This window comes from Folsomia candida, unplaced genomic scaffold (genome assembly GCF_002217175.1).
Source record: "Folsomia candida strain VU population unplaced genomic scaffold, ASM221717v1 Fcan01_Sc007, whole genome shotgun sequence".
Taxonomy (NCBI): domain Eukaryota; kingdom Metazoa; phylum Arthropoda; class Collembola; order Entomobryomorpha; family Isotomidae; genus Folsomia; species Folsomia candida.
In genome coordinates, this window is record NW_019091199.1 from 5,906,847 (window position 1) to 5,923,847 (window position 17,001).

Genomic DNA, 17,001 nt, shown 5'->3' on the forward strand with positions numbered 1-17,001 from the left:
ATTCGGGACATGGTACAAAATATGAAGTGGTGTTGGTCCTCCATAATTTTTGTCTTGTTATTCAGGGAATGAAGTACCTGCACTCGAGTTTGGTTCGAGTTCACGGTTTTCTCACGTCGTACAACTGTGTAATCGATGCCCGATGGGTGTTAAAGATAACGGATTATGGGGTGCTCAGCTTCCACCATAACCAAGGTCTGCCACTCTTGACAAGATCGAATAAAGGTAAGTGAACCGAGACGCCATAATTTCTCGAGTTGAGGTCGTGATCATGCACATCCTTATTTTCCGTCTGTCTGTCCGTCTGGCTGACTGATCGTAATAATGATTGGTCTCGTTTTAGAACTCTTGTGGACAGCACCCGAGCTATTGCGGGAGGAGGGTTTACGCAAACATGGAACTCAACCTGGGGATGTTTACAGCTTCGGAATTATATTTCAGGAAGTCCTCGTTCGAGGTGAACCCTACTGCATGTTGAACATTTCAACAGAAGGTGAGTGTATTCAGTAATGTGTAAGTAAGTGTCTGACAATGGAGGTCGCTCAGCGTATGCTTTCAGATTTTGACGAAATCAGTGTCAATCGATCGCAAATTTAATTAATATGAAATTTGCAAACGACACGATCTGTCAATGCGCATATTTTGCAGAGATATTTGCATCCTAAGCGGAGAAAATGGGCCCTTAGAGTTGGAAAATTTTACACTTTTTCAGTTTTCTTTACGTTTTCTCCTCTTCGGATGTAAATTTTTCTGCCAAACGTGACCATTCGGAGATTATATCTCTTGCAAATTTCATATAAATTAAATATGTGACCGATTGACACTAGTTAGTCAAAAATCTGAGAGCATACGTATGGAGACCTCCATTGTGAGTACCGTACGTATTAAATACCTACCTGATTGCATGGCGAGACGAATTTCTACCCAAATTATATATCCAACAATGCATAACGAGCAATAATGGATAACCGGACAAGAATTCAATTGTGAAATCCAATCCGGTCCAATAATAGTGACGCATCACAGGAGTAGCACTTAACTTAATTGAATAAGATTTCTCGGGGTTGGTCGACAACAATGACATCCGTCCAATTTTTTTCGCTAACGATCCAATCCTTTGTTGGCGAGCACGCACGTTGACTCGAATGTGGGACAGGCTTGTGCTATATACTCCTCTTTTACAAATTATTGTCATCAGCTTTTCTCACCCTTCTTGACAAATGTTCATTCATGTATGTTTTTGCTTCCGCAGAGATTTTGGAGAAAGTACGAAAACCACCACCGCTAATCCGACCCTCCGTTAGTAAACAGGCTGCTCCACCCGAAGCTATCAACATAATGGTAAAATAATATATAACATCTTGGCTAAATATGTATGTAATAAAATGTATTTAATAAATAATATTTTAGCGTCAATGTTGGAACGAAATTCCTGAAATGCGACCAGACTTTGTCCAGATTCATGACCAATTCAAAACTCTCAATCACGGCAGGTATGCATTCACATCGCGTAAAGAAATAAGTTTTGGTTTTTCTTTGCAACTCATAAGTTGTGTACTACGCCGTAAACGAAACGTCTTGGCCAGACAAGCCGGATGACGAAACAACATTCATTTTATTATCCCAAGCACTCACAATGGAGGTCGACCAGCGTATGCTCTCCGATTTTGAGCAAACTAGTGTCTATCAACCAAAAATTTAGTTAGGATGAAATTTGCAAAATACACGATCTGCCAAAGGACACGTTTTGCAAAGATATTTGCATCCGAAGAGGAGAAAACGTGCAGTAAATTTGGAAAGGGTAAAATCTGTCAAATTTCGGCGCGTTTTCTCCTCTTTGGATGCAAATATCTTCGCCAAACGTGCCCATTGGGAGATCGTCGCTTTAGCAAATTTCATATTAGCTAAATTTGTGATCGATTGACACTATTTTGCTCAAAATCGGAGAGCATACGCTGCGAGACCTCCCTTGTTATCGTGGGAAAAATAGTTTTCCCAAGAAATGAAAATGTGGTAGGATTTAGTTTACCAAGGCAGAAAATAATTTAAGAATGGAAAAGTCTTTAGTAAATAGTCAGCGAACTGAATGAGTGGCTGGAGTGAAGATTAGCCAAATAAATACGGTTTGCCTAGATACAAACTTGGTGCTTTCTTCTCTCCAGCTAATCTGTCAGGTTCTCTCCACGATCTAGGCACGACTAAATATTTGTAGCTTGACCGAGTGAAAGTAAACTAAAGCGGAAATGGCTTTTAGACTAATCTTTTAGAAGCACGGAGTCATCCCAGCAGTAGAAGCATGGCAGAAAACTTGAGGTGACTTGATTCACCGATATAAAGCTCTCGTCCTCCTGTAAATAAATCCCATTTGACTCGAGTCGACACTTTTCCAACTCTAACTCTAGTGGAGAAAGTGGAGAAAGTAGAGCTACCTAACTTGAAACTTTGGGGAGGGATGAGAGTGAAAAAAGTCCACACGAAGGAACGAGGTAGCTTCTTTTGGTCAGGGAGTGGGTAGTAAAAGGCTTATCTTAAGTGAGAAAGTTATTGATTTCTTATTCTTTACGAGGACTAGAGTGCATCAGAGTATGAACTGATTGCGGACGATTTATAGGAAAAGATTCTTTTTACCTTCTGAGTAAAGAAGATTCAATGTCATCCTTAAAATCTCAAATTTTTCTCTGATGGGAAACTGGTCGTGATGATTCTTTTATTCTTTCTTTATCATTCAGAAAGGCGAATATTGTCGATACGATGTTTGAAATGCTGGAGAAATATTCGAACAATTTGGAAGAATTGATTCGAGAAAGGACGGAACAACTGGATTTCGAGAAGCGGAAGACGGAACAACTGCTGAATAGGATGCTACCCAGGTAAATACATACACTTTCTCAACTCACGCGAATCTTACTCATACCTGTTCAAAAATATTTCTTCATTCATTCAAAATTCATTCAATTAAAAAATATATATATTCATTAATGATTCATTTATTCAAAATTTGATAATTAATATTTATTCATTACTCATATTTAATTATTTTAAAATTATTAATTAATATGAAATGAATAAATATTTATTCAATATTTATTCATTCATAAATTTTGAAAAATTATTCACTCATTATTCATGAATTTATAGAATTACGAAAGCCAAATTAAATAAATGAGTATGATACAATTTTACCTAAACTAAAACCCTAATTATCACAATTATTTAGCACGGTTGCCGAAAAGTTGAAGCTCGGCTTACCCGTGGATCCCGAAGATTTCTCCGAAGTTACGATCTACTTTAGCGACATCGTCGGCTTCACCACCATTTCCGCGTACTCCACCCCGTTCGAAGTGGTTGACCTGTTGAATGATCTCTACACCGCGTTCGATGCCACGATCAACGACTACAACGTGTACAAGGTAGGTGCCTACCCACCCAAATCCATCCATTCGTGTGTCTGGTCTATGTATCTCGCTCCTCAACTTGATTAAATATTAACTCTGGTAAACACGTTTATGTTGTCGTTGTCTTTCACACAGGTCGAGACGATCGGTGACGCGTACATGGTTGTCGGCGGGGTCCCCGTCCGCTCGCCAGACCATGCCGACCAAATTGCCACGATGGCGTTGGATCTGTTGCATCAAAGTGGACGTTTCAAAATCCGACATTTGCCATACACTCCGCTCCGCTTGAGAATTGGCATTCATACAGGTGCGCATTTATTTTGCGAAAGATTGAACTTTTGGGAAAAGAGAAAGCAGGAGAAAGCAAAAACAGGACAGAAAGAGGACAGAACAACCACGTACGCAGTGAGAATTCTCACCCGCGTTGTGTTTTCATGCCATGTCGTTCCCATTATGCTTGGAGCAGTGGCCGCGGAAGCCGTGGGGACATCGGGGGGCATTAACATTGTAGGATAGGGGAGGGAGGGGTTTATCTAACATGGGCAGATGATGGAGAGATTGTCCCTCTGTCCGCGGCCAGTGCTTGGGAATCCCAACTTTGAACGGAAAATGGGGACAACGCTAAACTGAACTGATCCCTAGTTTGGGGATTAACAAAGTAGAATTTACTTTTGACTTACTTTGCTTTACACTTTGCAGGACCTTGTTGCGCTGGTGTCGTAGGACTCACGATGCCACGCTACTGTTTGTTTGGAGGTATGCATAGTATTTTTAAAACATGTAATAAATTGATAAAGTCTTGCATTACAGTTCTTGTGAAATTCAACAGATACTGTAAACACAGCGTCCAGAATGGAGTCCACGGGTATGTAAATAATATCGTTTCTCGCTAAAAGTTTGTTAATTTAGAGAGAAAATTACTACAAAATCTGGGCGATCGTGACATTTTGTGGGAAAAGTGCGACTCATTTTATGCATAATCCAACAATTTTCATACTTTTACTCTCACCATAATAAATAAGTAAAGTCCTCTTAAAATCCAAAATTTTGCTGAAAGCATACCCAATACGTAAAATTTTCTGGATATGCATTCATTTTAATGACACGATTTATAATCGAATCCTCTGAAGGAGCAATTCCAATATGAAAGTAAGTAATCCTCCCGTCTGTCATTTCCATTTGTCATGTTTTTTCAGGCGCGCCCTGGCGAATCCACATCTCGGCGAATACCAAGTCGAAATTGGAAAGCATTGGAGGCTACGTTATTGAATACAGGTGAGTACTTACATACATAAGGACCTATATATATATACCTACGTGCAGAGTTGCTACATATACGTATTTACTGGATGGATGGCTTGGTCGGTTATTTTCATCTCTCTTCACCAGCAACTAAACTCTACAACACGCCATGTAAATTGCTGTTTTCTTCTCTTCTCGCACCGAGATTTACTTACTTACTTAGTTGAAGCAAGAATCAATTTTCCGGGAGAAAAAGCACAACAATCTGAATAAGATTGGTGTCTGGTTGGATTTGTGCTTCTTGCGGAGGGATTTGCACTTTCTCCGCGGCAGCACCATTTTAACAAGAATTTACAGCTTTCTTCTTATTATTCCGTGTTCTTATTCTCTCTCTCGAGCACGTTATATATGCACTTATTTGTTGGCGAGTATGGAGAACGTAATGTCGGTCGTTGATGGGATTTCTCAAGTTTTATGTGGTTTAAGTTTGCATACGCTTCTTGTGACTTGGGGGCTTCTGGGGGCTTGAGATTAAGGAGTGATTCGGCATGAAAGCGATTTATTTATCCGCTCCCTCTTCTCTTCTTTCGCAACTTTTCATTTATGTATTCATTCTTTGAGCCTGTGCATTAGATTTGATAGCTTGCACAAAGCCGGGCATGAAAACGTGTTCATTTCCGATATGTATGTATGTAGGATATGTGATGTTTAAATGGGTTTATTAAGGAATTGACCGTGTATGTCATCATTATTCTTCATTTCAATGTATTTATTATTTTTTGGGTTTGTTGTTTGCAGGGGGATCACGGATATTAAGGGGAAAGGAAAAATGTCGACGTATTGGCTTCTTGGGAGGGAAGGGTTCGACAAAGAACTCCCACGACCGCCACAACTCAAGTGAGTCAAAGAAATTATTATTAGTGTTTCGAGTGAAAGTAAGCACTTGCAAGAAATAACGGGGAGAAAGTGGTTTCTTGCGGGTATTTTGACCTGAAGGAAATGCAAGGCGCCGCCGCTATACTTCACACGGCGCGTGGCTACATGGCGCATATTTCTTGCACTTTCTCCCAGTTTCTTGTTTTGCATGTAGCAAACCTGCAAAAAACGAAACACTGATTATCATGTACTATGTGTTTACTAAATATGTAATGTCTTATTTTCCTATTTACAACCAATCCAAACAACGAAGTGAGGATCACGGGTAAGTAAAGAGTCAATTGAATATCTAAGCAGACGGATAAGCCGAACGACATTATTGTCTCATCTGCCATTTCATAAATATACAAATGCACCGAGTGAAAGTTAATCTCTCATCTCTTTTCCCACCCCGTGTAGACTGGATGAGAAATCAATTTTGTACGGAAGAACCGGAATTCCTCCCAGCTCACAGGAAACTCTCAACCCGAAATCGGTAGGATTTCGTGATTCCAGACCAAATTCGACGGAAGGAAGTGGAAGCGTTGGTGGTGGTTCGAGTAACACTCTTGATCCTACCAAAGCAGGACCAACTTTCTCCGTACTGCATGGAGAAGCGATGCGGTGTTTGTCTCCGGCGGAAGAGGTGATGATGACGATGATCATTTTATGACTGATTTTTTATTAATCGATTTATCCCTCAGGTTGCCCATCAACTGCTAAACGGTCGTCCCGCAATGCGAGGACTCCGGAGACAATTTAGCCTCGACCAAGGCTCCAATTATTACCTCCCCCTCATCCCCGGTGGCTCGACCCCGGCGAGACCATCCTACCGAAAAACACCGTCTTTAGAAGAGACCTTCATCACGGATCATAACAAGTTCTCCTCCTGCCATCCCCAGCTATCGATAGAAGTCCCGTGTAAAGTGTACACACCGAATCAGACGTCATCATGCTCGTCCAACACGTCCCCCACTTCCGCGTTCTCGTTTAACAGTAGTTTTAGTCCGAATAAGTCGTCCTCCTCGGGACATCCTGCTCCTCCCCCGGCAAAAACCCCGCCTGCTCCGTTATCTCCGTTAGAAAGTAATATTATTACAGCATCGTCATCACTTTTGCAACAATCCTCATCATTATCATCAGACAATAAAGAGCTTCATTCCACTTCTAGTCCCAACTCATCATCAGCTACAAAAGTATCAGCATCCAATAAAACGTCTACGCTTAGTCCGAGAACGGGGGGAAGGATTTTTATAAAGTCGTCGTCTCTGACGAGAGTTGAAGAAAGCCCGACGCAGGAATAGATTTATTTTAACTTATTTATATGAGTACTTGATCCTAAAATTGTGAAATCTGTGTACCTGCGTGTGCCGCTGGAAGGTGTGATTGTTATTTAATTATAGATTTATAAATATGTAAATATCTGACACTTGTACATATATATTTCGAGGACCTGATGCCACCCAAACGAAACAAATCATTTATTATCATGGTATTAATTAAGTATATTTAAAATGGTGTACAATCAATCGTATGTATATGTAGTTAGATTTTATCATGTATGTAAATGAGCATGGATTGTTGTGCATGTATTTTAACAATACAATAAAATGATGGCAAAAGTTTAGCATTGCCCATGCAGCTTGGACTTTGGACTTTGTCTCTATTTGTACACAAAGCGGATAAAAGGTCTTCATATACATTCATTCATACCATGAATTTGTGGTGAAAGTGGCTGTTTCATTTTCATTGATAACAAAATATTTACTGACTTAATCATAATGGCGATTCGAGCAATCGACGCCTGGGCGCAAATAGCGATGCCCAACTTTTTGAAAGCCTTGCCCGAAGTGCGTCGTCTCTTTGTGCAGTCGAAGGCACCCATCGCCCTGCTGGAGAAGGGGCTCGGACCAGAACAAACGATCGCGTTGATGGACCAGGGTGGCGTGGATAAGGTTTGTCTCTCTGCGTGGACACGACCGGGTCAAGTTTGCATCAGCAATGAGGTCGTTGCGCAGTGGACGGCTGCACATCCCGACAGGTTTTATGGGATTGCGGGAGTGGACTTACTTAACCCGAGAAAGGCTTGTCTCGAGTTGGAGAAAGCTGTGAAAGATTATGGGTTCAAGGGTCTCAGAGTTATTCCTTGGTTGTGGAAACTTCCTCCAGATGAGAAACATTACTATCCCCTCTTTGTCAAGTGTATCGAGCTAAATGTACCGTTTTTTACGCAAGTTGGTCATACAGGTAAGGAGGCAAGAGAGCCAAATGGCCAGTAGCAAGATAACACAAGACATGACAATATTGTTAAATTAATTTGCTAAACTTTTTCTTTCTTTCTTTCTCAAGGTCCACTTATGCCATCTGAAACGGGACGACCAATCCCCTACATAGATCAAGTTGCATTAACTTTCCCCGAGCTAAAAATTGTTGGTGGCCACATAGGATACCCGTGGTCAAATGAAATGATCAGTCTTTGTTGGAAACATGAAAATGTTTATATTGATACATCCGCCTATCTGCCGGCTTACTATCCGCCAGAGTTGGTACATTACATGAAAACGTATGGAAAGGACAAGGTTTGTTACGGATCGAACTTTCCGCAACTTGGATGGAAAGCGACGATGGATCAAGTGAAAGATTTGGGATTGGAGAAGGAAGTCGAAGAGAAATTTTTGTACAAGAATATTTCAAAGGTTTTGAATATTTAGGTAAAATGTGGGACTAAACAAGTTAATTTTTGCTATATATCGTATTTGTTCTATTATTTTCTGTTTATGCATGAACATAAATAAAATTAAGACTGAATTGTCTACTTTAGTTTATCCAAATCCTTTAGCGACACATCCGGCCTTTGTTGCGGTAATGGTTTAGGCTGGGAAGGGTCAGGTTTCCACGCAATCATGTAAATTATTTGAAAAGTTGCAGGAATTGAGCCGTCTTCATTCCCATACATTTCTGAAAGACGTACATTATATTATATATTAATTAACAAATCCAAGTGTTTTGAGATATTAAACTATTTGTACTAACGTTGATAAATAGACCCGGCTGCAAATAAAGTTTCTTTATTTATTCTAATTTTCCTTCGCCAGTTTGCATTATTTTCTGCCATCCCTTTCAAGTCGTCCATGAGTTCAAAAATTGTTGGATAAGCGACTTTAATTTCTTGTGTGTCCTGCGGATATTAACTGATTAATCAATTTTCTAATGAATATTTTCTGTTGAAACGTACAATGGTGAGCATTGTGAACCCATTAATCGTTAAAAGTCCTCCGATATCTCTAATTTCAGCAAATGGTGAGACATGCGAACCCATTCCCTGTGGTTAAATGGAGAAAATTAATTTTTAAACAATTTAAAAAATGACAATTGGATAAATCTTGAGTGCTTACCCCTTCCCTCTCTAATTCAGCCAACTGTAATGCACATCTCAATTCAAATAAGGTTTGACAACCAAACATTGCTCCTATAAAGAAAGTACGTAAAAATATCATCAATTTATGACCATACTTTCTCCAAGATTTCTGCATTACACACCTATGAAGGCACCGTCCGGTTTTAAGCATCTTTGAATAGTTGAGAACGTCTTTGGTAAATTGTTAACCCAGTGTAAACTGTAATAATTCACAATTAAATTATACGGTTCTTCAAGTAGGATCTCTATTTTTACGAACTTTAGACTAGAGACGACTAGATCAAAGTAATTGTCTTTAAAGGTAATATTTTCCTCGTCCATCAATATTTTATGGGTCGGGATGTCTTCAGGTACCTCAGCCGAGTCAAGCAATTCCTGACAGCTATCCGTCGCAATTGCGGACCCCACAACACTCTAATCACAATAATTAATATGGTTAATCATTTTTTAGATTTAATTACTAAGTAGTTCAAACCTTACGCTATTGAAATGCTTCATCACATAGCCCTTTCCGCAGCCGAGGTCCAATACCGTGCTCAAATCCCGTTTTATGTCAATCACTCGGTCAGCCATGATAAAACCGACCTAAACAATTTAATCAGTAATTAAACTACAAATCAACAAAAACTTCAGACTTTATGAAATGAAGTAAGTGAATTCCTTAATTACCTCGTCCTTTAAATAGTCAAACACTCCCGAACTGTTCCCCACGAGTGCTCGTTGTCGCTGCAAAAGTTTGGCTTTGCGATCAAACACATTAAGATAAGTCGGCTTTGCCGGCGCTGTTTTTGGCGAATTGGTAAAATTTCTACATTGCTGGAGTCGGAAAAATTCGCTAAATGAAGGAATTTCCTTTAATTTTAAGCTACAAAAGTGTCTACTACGACGAGTTACTGAACAACACGACGACATGATGATGACATTGATGACATCAAATTATATAAATCGCAATCAAAAATTCACTTCACACTTTCAAAAAAATATTTATTTATTGTCAACAAAGTGAAATCCATTCCCGGCCGGTTTTGCTCATTTCATTTTACCCAACTTGGCATTATGTTTATGCAAAATAGGTTCTATTTCATATTGAAATACCGATAACAATTTTTCCTCTAGTTTGTGGTCATGCTTTTGTGGTTTAGATGAAATTTGGCCACACCAAAATATTTGTTAACTAATGAAATATGCATTATTAATTAGTTTGATTTGTGTGCATTTGTAGAGTTAATCCCAAGTTGAAACAACGAATTTTATCATATTATTTATCATTTTTGGCATTGACTAAGGAGTTAATTACATAATACAGAATTGCTTACCACTTAATAATTAATTAGCCTATTTTTCTATTAATTTTTCAACGACACCCACTTCTCTTGAGTCATCTTAATTTATATACACTGATGCTCAACATTTTCATTTCATAAAAAGATTAAAACAGAAAAGCTTGACAAAATTGTAATTAAATATAAATAATGGCGTCACCTCCCTTGAATTACAAAGCATCCAAGAAATCAGTCTCCAGTGACGGTAAAATTCAACATCTTTCTTTAGCTGAAAGGTCAAAACGGTTAAAAATTACGGTCGTGGGCGATGGAAATGTTGGCAAGACCTCTTTGCTTATGTAAGGAAAGTATTTAAAATATCGGAAGTATCATTAAAATAAATTTTTCTTATCTATTAAGGTCGTACACGATTAATGGGTTTCCGGAAGAGTATTTACCTACTGTGTAAGTAGAAAACTTTATGCATAAAAAAAGGACACTTCAAAGCGAAGTATAGCGAAGCTTCATGTTAAAATTAAGTTTTGACTTTGCAAAAAATGTCGAAAAATCCCTCCAGACCGTGTCGGTGACCGTCGTCGTGGCTCAATTTTATTTTAGCATGCTCCCTTGATGTCAGAATAGCTTTAGCTCCTGAATTTGAGCGTGATTGGGGAATTGGCCTGATGCAAAATGGCCAATCCCTTCGACGCTGCGTGCGCAATTGGACGATAAGAAAAATATTGGTTATCTTTGCAGATTTGATACTCACCCCATGCACATCAGCCTCCAAGATGTCGAATATCCGACTTGCCTGTGCGCAGATAACATTTAGATTTTTCGAGCTACAATCGCTGAAAATTCTCCACGAAGGACAACGCGTGATTTTGGGGGCTGTATGGCCACTGATCTTTTTGCCCTCGATTTGGGCTTAACTATTGTCTTCCTCACGTTATTGATTTGTTATTACTCCATAATAATCTTCAAAATTAAAAAATAAAAGCCCGTGGCCATCCAGCCCCCAAAATCACGCGTTGTCCTTCTGCGCGAAATATCCGCCGAATCGATGGCGAATCGCTAACGAATTCGTAGAGAAGACCTCGTGGAGAATTTTGAGCGATTTTAGCTCGAAAAATCTAAATGGGTCTTATCTATGGGTGGGACACTGCGGGACAGGAGGAATACGCAAGATTGCGACCCCTTTCCTATCCGAAAGTATGGATTATCTAACAAATTTTTAGACATGAATTTACATTTACCCCAAATGCATAGACGGACTGTTTCATCGTATGTTACGCTATTGATAACCCAACCTCTTTCGGAAATGTGAAAACATTGTGGATTCCTGAAGGTTTTGCATATTTTGATATAATATTTATGATGTGACTTTCCAAACTAATGTTATTTTTTCCTATCCTTTATAGTTCGGAAGTACTGTCCGCGAGCGGCAGTGGTACTTGTAGGAACAAAACTCGACCTAAAAGAAAGCGGAACGATCTCGACCCTTGTGGAATTGGCTGAAGCAAAAAAACTAAAGCATAAAATTGGAGCTCAATTCGTTCTTGAATGTTCTGCAAAAACGAGAGAAAATTTGGAGGAGGTCTTCACTCGAGCGATCCTTGCAGTGATTAAGAAACGCTCTGCAAACAAATCGGCGAGGTCTGCTTGCGTCTTGTTATAAAAGAAATCTTTAAAAATAAGAATGTATTGCGCCATAGAATGCAAGACTTTTATATTTATTTTCTTTCAAACAACTCGTCGACTTGTCAATAAAATCTTAAACACTAGAAATTAACAATATTATCGTCTACTCAATTATCATCATCATCAGTCTCAATGGGGGTGACAGCAACCAACAACCTACCAAAAAAAGCTAGTGGGCTATCCTTAATTATTTTTAGGCCCTCCGCTAATTATAATTCTTCAACAAGGAAATATTTTTTTAACAAGTTGGGTTTTGAAAGACTGTATCGATTATCATCTTCAGCTAAGTATTAAGAGACATATCAATTAAGAAGTAGAGAGGGGACAAGAATTAGAAGGAGGAAGGAAGGAGGGTGCACAAGACCAGGAGAATAAAATATGTATGTACATAATATTCTGATATATATTTCGTCAAAGCCTTAAAAATATTTTACTTCGGAAACATTCAAGCAACAAGGGAGAAAGTACAAACCAAAAGTAGAGTCCTATCAAAGAAATTTCAATTTTTACTCAAGTTCAATACGTTTCGTATCCTGAGTTTCATACTTACACAGATTTGTACTGGGGAGCTATGTCATATGTTATCGTTAAATATAGGGTATATAATGATGGTATGGTATAATAGGTACCGAATAGCCTCTCTGTTTTCTTTGTTAACTTATTATACTGGTTTTTAGGAGAGGTAGGATAAGTAGGTTGATAGAGCTTACAAGTAGACAGTAAAAGTTTTACACGCTCTCACTCCGTCAACGGAGCCCTTCATTTCGTTACAGATTCTCGCAAGAAGAAGAGGAAGAAGACAAAATTTTAAAAAAATTTTAAAGACTTTCACTCAATCTACAGATATATTATGTCAACTCTGATATGCCAGCTCGCAACATTTTTAAACAACTACAATCAATTTCATTTAAATTAGACCGTGAACACAGTTCAGTAAAGTTGACAAAGGCATTACGACTCGACTATTTTACTCTCAACCTATGTAAATCATCTAATAAACCTAATTATTTAGTATTTTATACTGAGCACAAATTGATTGATGATACAAATAATAATCCAACTGCTTTCTCAGAAGAAAGACAATCGATTACAGATGTATGTATAGCCGAATTTCAAATCAGGTCCGTTCCACATTGGGGTTTTCTTCTTTAAACTTTGTCCATTCAACTTTCAGAAAGTTTCCATAAGTCGTTGCCTCATATTTTGGGATGTGATGGTCGCGGCGAGTCGTCCGGGGACGTGGTGACAGATGCGAGGGGGGAGTCAACAGGTCGAAAAAATGGCGAGTCGCATCCACCAATGGAGGAAACGGAAGATTCAGTCTCGTTTGAAAATGGTGAGTCTTCAACATGATTTGTAATCATGGACATTAAGGAATTAGAAGACGTAGAAGAGTTGTTTGGATTGAATGAAGAGGTTGACGAATGCTGCTGTTGTTGCTGCTGCTGTGGTTGATGAGAGGAGGAGGAAGGGTTATTAGTTTGCTGTAATGGGAAGTACTGTTGATGAACTGCAGTGTTGGTGTAGCTGAACGGATATCCTCCACCAGGCCCCACAGTAGAGCTAGGACTTGAAAATTGACTAACAGGACTTGCACTACCACCAGCGGCAGCATTAAACGAGGACAAAAGACCTGGGCGCTTTGCAGGTTGGGGGGAGCAGTCCATTTGATTAGAAGATGAACCGTTCGAATCCCAATCACATTTTCTTTTAACGCCTACGGGAAACAAAGAAATCAGTACTTGAGTATGTTTGAATTACAAAATTTCGACAATAAAACAGCGTACCTTGTTGACCTATGGCTAGCACACTTGGACGAACTGCAATCGGAGACAGACTTCTCCTTGTCGTAAAGCTTTTTCTAGTTGGGGAAGGTGATGAAAGACTTGGCGAGAAACGAGACATGACTCTAGGTGATGCTGCGGGGGATGATGGTGCTGATGATGGTGGCATTGACAACCATAACTGATCCGATATACTCGGTCGTCGAGTTCCCACTTCCATCGACATGGAGTCCTGATTTGCAAAAATAATAAGTCAATTGTTCTGTTAGATTATCTTTGATTATTCTATCAATAAATACTCACCAAAGATAAATCCTCCCATGACTGTGCAATATTTATCGTCCCATGAAACTCTTTTTCACTCATCGTCTCCCAATCTGCAGTATTTTCTTGGCGTAGTTGACTAACTCTGTTGGGTGCAGGGCCAGGCGATCCCTGATTTAAAAGAAACAAGAAGTTATTGTATTGTTATGCAAAGCAATTTCAATTATGAATATTCATTATATGAGTTTTACTCACGGCTGGACTAAAGCTGGCCGAGAACCTTCTAGGTCTCCCTCCCAGCGATGACAAGAAAGACGAGGCGTAAGAATCCAAATCCGCGATTGACTCTTTATTTCTCGCAGAACTGTGGTGCGGAAGGCTACCCGAACTTGGCGTTGACGACGGAGATATATTATTCATCGTTTCCGGTACAATGGCACCAATACCGAGTTGATTTATCATTGGAGCTGAAGATGACCGTTTCAAATGCATCCTAACATAAAACCAATTATAAAATAAATCCACAAAAGGGGCGTTATATTTATACATAGTTTGTATTGTCTCACTGATTTAAAGCTGTCCCCACAATGGAAGAGACAGGACTTGGACACGCTCTTGAAGGCCGATGGTGATGTCGCAACATTTCCGTGCTTCCACTCCGTGACCCCGACGTCATTCCAACCTCGGCGTCATCCATCGAGCGGATCTGCCCTCCACCAAAAATTCTCTGGCCAACAACCCCATTCCTCATACTCACATCGTTATCGTCGTTGTTATTGTTATTGTTATTATTATTATTGCTCATTAGGATCGCACCGTGACCGTGAGATATACCACGTAAGTGACCTCCCCCACCCACCACCGTATTAGTGGAAGGACCAGTGGGGTTGGAGGAACTCATTTTTTCGTCATTTCCGGACGTATATAAATTAGTTTGTTGCTGCTGCTGTTGATGAAGGTATGACTTGTCCGGCTCCGTCTCCATACTTTTTTCATCCATAGTTTTAAAATCACGGTCACAGTGGGGGCACTTATTTGTTCAGATTATCACTTTCAATTTGTCACACAAAAAAACACATTTACTACACAAACTAAAAAAAAGTAATTAAACAACTTAACGTCGCCGAAATTAACTAAAGTGGTGGCTGTTACTGCTGCAGCTCCCCCTAAACTTCCAACGCCTATCCATTTCCAATAAATTTCTTGTCGATAAACCGTTTAGAAAACATTATCTGGTTATTCTATTGTTGATTAATTTCACGACATCAAATTCAGGCCGGTGTTGCTATCAACTGTCTGAAAACCACAAAGATATACCAAATTAACCTCAATCTCACACAACTTTAATGAATATGCACAATTATATAACTTTAATTTCATGCCCAATCCGACCTACAGTTAACCGGATTATTACTACTTTTACTACATTCCACATTACTACAGCTGTTACGTTACAATTGTCCGTATCACTAATCATCACTTCTATCTCCATTATACTATTAACCACTCCAACTTTGACCCTGATTTCTAGTACCACATGAGTTGGACAATCTTTATAAAAAAACGTGAACAACTGTTCCAGGTTATATTAAAATATGTCGTCGACTTTGTCGGTCTCTTCCCATTGTCACTTTCCCTTCGCTAAATTGAACCATAACAAAACAACAAAGAGCCGGAAATGACTTACACAACAGTATTTTCACCTCTAAATTGATAACTACCATAAGAATAAATTAATACTTGCTTAAATACTTAAATACTTACCTTATTAACTAATATTATAACTCTCTCATAAACTCTAACTCACGGCTTCTTATTTTGCCCACTGATGATGGTGATGAGACCATCCATCAGCACCGTTTTGCAACAAAGTATATGATAATACGTTATCGAAATTTTGTAAATTTTTCGAAATTTGATAAATTTTCAAGTAGGTTTTTCAAAATTTGGATAACTAATCCAAGTAATTTGTGGGACGACGGAATGGATGAATGGAAACTCAATCCTGTTGCCAGAGAAAGAACGACAGACGCATTCGTTCGTGTAGTGAGCGTGAGACATGATGAGATGACGTGAGAAATTGAGAAATTCATTGAGAAATTAAATTAAATTATGGAATATGAGATTTCTTTTTGTGTAATGGGAATTTGAGATTTTTCAGAATTTATAACTTTTCTAATTGAGAAAGGTTAATATTAATAATAATTTGGATAAATTGAACACTGACGTTGAACTGTGCCAAGTCTAAATAATTTTTTAGAGTCCACACCCAAATTCATAAATTAATTAAATATCTACCGCATATATACTTTCCCCACTTTCATGTCACTCGATCACGGATGAGGTATCACAAATGAAGTTATCATTATGACGATCAAAGAGACCAGACCACCACTATTTGTATGTAAATACTTGATCATTTATACATTTACTACCGTCTGTACATTTCGTATTTTCGTTCGTGATCTGAGAAAATGTAAAAACTTTTTTAATAATTCATACGTGGAATTGCACAAAAGCTCGTGTGTGGTTTGGTCTAAAAGGTTGAGGTGGCGAGGGATCACATCACATCCTCTTCGACGGGCACGCATATAAATAAGTACATACGTCGTTTAGTTATCATCAATTTGAAAGGGTTTCGCTCCTCTGTGGAGATGATGACGATGATTGCATTGCTACATTTACTTTACTTTATTAGCGGACAAAAAGACGCTAAAATGTTATTGGGTAACTGATCCTGAGCAAATACGGCTAAAAGTCAAGAATCAAGTTGAACTTTGTTAATGAAACCTGGTGTAAAGTTAAATGCATGTCTAAATTGTTGATCAATTGTATTTGTTCATAAAATGTATGTATAGACGTGTTTAGTTTTCTGAATGGAAAAAGTTTGCAATTTTTTAGTGGCATGATTTTTTAGGGAAAATTTTGTTTGCACATTTTTGTCAGTTATTTATTTGTTTCTATTTTCATACTGAATATGAATAGATAAAATCTTTATTGTACAACGGGTTGCATAATAT

General features: G+C 38.7%; 5 protein-coding genes across 7 annotated transcripts in view; 3 read left to right on the forward strand and 2 right to left on the reverse strand.

Moving 5' to 3' along the window:
* Positions 1-7,193, forward strand: part of LOC110852693 — a 40,992-nt gene extending 33,799 nt beyond the window's left edge. Inside the window, exons 15-28 of the mRNA XM_022100803.2 lie at positions 66-225; positions 344-493; positions 1,253-1,341; positions 1,411-1,493; positions 2,730-2,870; positions 3,218-3,410; positions 3,531-3,702; positions 4,095-4,151; positions 4,225-4,260; positions 4,592-4,670; positions 5,436-5,534; positions 5,827-5,838; positions 5,973-6,198; positions 6,257-7,193. Of these exons, the coding sequence (XP_021956495.2) occupies positions 66-225; positions 344-493; positions 1,253-1,341; positions 1,411-1,493; positions 2,730-2,870; positions 3,218-3,410; positions 3,531-3,702; positions 4,095-4,151; positions 4,225-4,260; positions 4,592-4,670; positions 5,436-5,534; positions 5,827-5,838; positions 5,973-6,198; positions 6,257-6,856 (2,097 nt within the window). The 3' untranslated portion in view covers positions 6,857-7,193. The remainder of the gene's footprint in view (positions 1-65; positions 226-343; positions 494-1,252; positions 1,342-1,410; positions 1,494-2,729; positions 2,871-3,217; positions 3,411-3,530; positions 3,703-4,094; positions 4,152-4,224; positions 4,261-4,591; positions 4,671-5,435; positions 5,535-5,826; positions 5,839-5,972; positions 6,199-6,256) is intronic.
* A 10-nt stretch (positions 7,194-7,203) lies between these two features.
* On the forward strand, positions 7,204-8,367 carry LOC110851820 (2,3-dihydroxybenzoate decarboxylase). Its single transcript, XM_022099727.2, has 2 exons — positions 7,204-7,799; positions 7,902-8,367. Exons 1-2 carry the CDS (start codon positions 7,334-7,336, stop codon positions 8,261-8,263), a joined length of 828 nt encoding a protein of 275 aa, XP_021955419.1. The 5' UTR covers positions 7,204-7,333; the 3' UTR covers positions 8,264-8,367.
* Positions 8,286-10,016, reverse strand: LOC110851819 (arginine-hydroxylase NDUFAF5, mitochondrial). Its single transcript, XM_022099725.2, has 8 exons — positions 9,640-10,016; positions 9,451-9,555; positions 9,230-9,384; positions 9,093-9,169; positions 8,948-9,021; positions 8,788-8,874; positions 8,586-8,730; positions 8,286-8,510 (listed from the first exon to the last, which is right to left on the reverse strand). Exons 1-8 carry the CDS (start codon positions 9,880-9,882, stop codon positions 8,365-8,367), a joined length of 1,032 nt encoding a protein of 343 aa, XP_021955417.1. The 5' UTR covers positions 9,883-10,016; the 3' UTR covers positions 8,286-8,364.
* Positions 10,017-10,174: 158 nt separating this feature from the next.
* Positions 10,175-12,020, forward strand: LOC110852029 (ras-like GTP-binding protein RhoL). The gene is made up of 6 exons (XM_022099992.2): positions 10,175-10,591; positions 10,653-10,697; positions 10,989-11,045; positions 11,387-11,444; positions 11,502-11,580; positions 11,654-12,020. Exons 1-6 carry the CDS (start codon positions 10,443-10,445, stop codon positions 11,908-11,910), a joined length of 645 nt encoding a protein of 214 aa, XP_021955684.1. The 5' UTR covers positions 10,175-10,442; the 3' UTR covers positions 11,911-12,020.
* Positions 11,937-15,892, reverse strand: LOC110852028 (serine/threonine-protein kinase pakG). Of its 3 annotated transcripts, none has more exons than XM_022099989.2 (6): positions 15,746-15,892; positions 14,548-15,277; positions 14,237-14,474; positions 14,021-14,152; positions 13,721-13,949; positions 11,937-13,650 (listed from the first exon to the last, which is right to left on the reverse strand). In XM_022099989.2, exons 2-6 carry the CDS (start codon positions 14,979-14,981, stop codon positions 13,130-13,132), a joined length of 1,554 nt encoding a protein of 517 aa, XP_021955681.1. In that variant the 5' UTR covers positions 14,982-15,277; positions 15,746-15,892; the 3' UTR covers positions 11,937-13,129. The 3 variants fall into 3 exon arrangements, with proteins under 3 accessions (XP_021955681.1, XP_035709317.1, XP_021955682.1); XM_035853424.1 differs by lacking the exon at positions 15,746-15,892 and adding an exon at positions 15,378-15,611; XM_022099990.2 differs by lacking the exon at positions 15,746-15,892 and having other exon boundaries at positions 14,548-15,611.
* Positions 15,893-17,001: the final 1,109 nt, after the last annotated feature.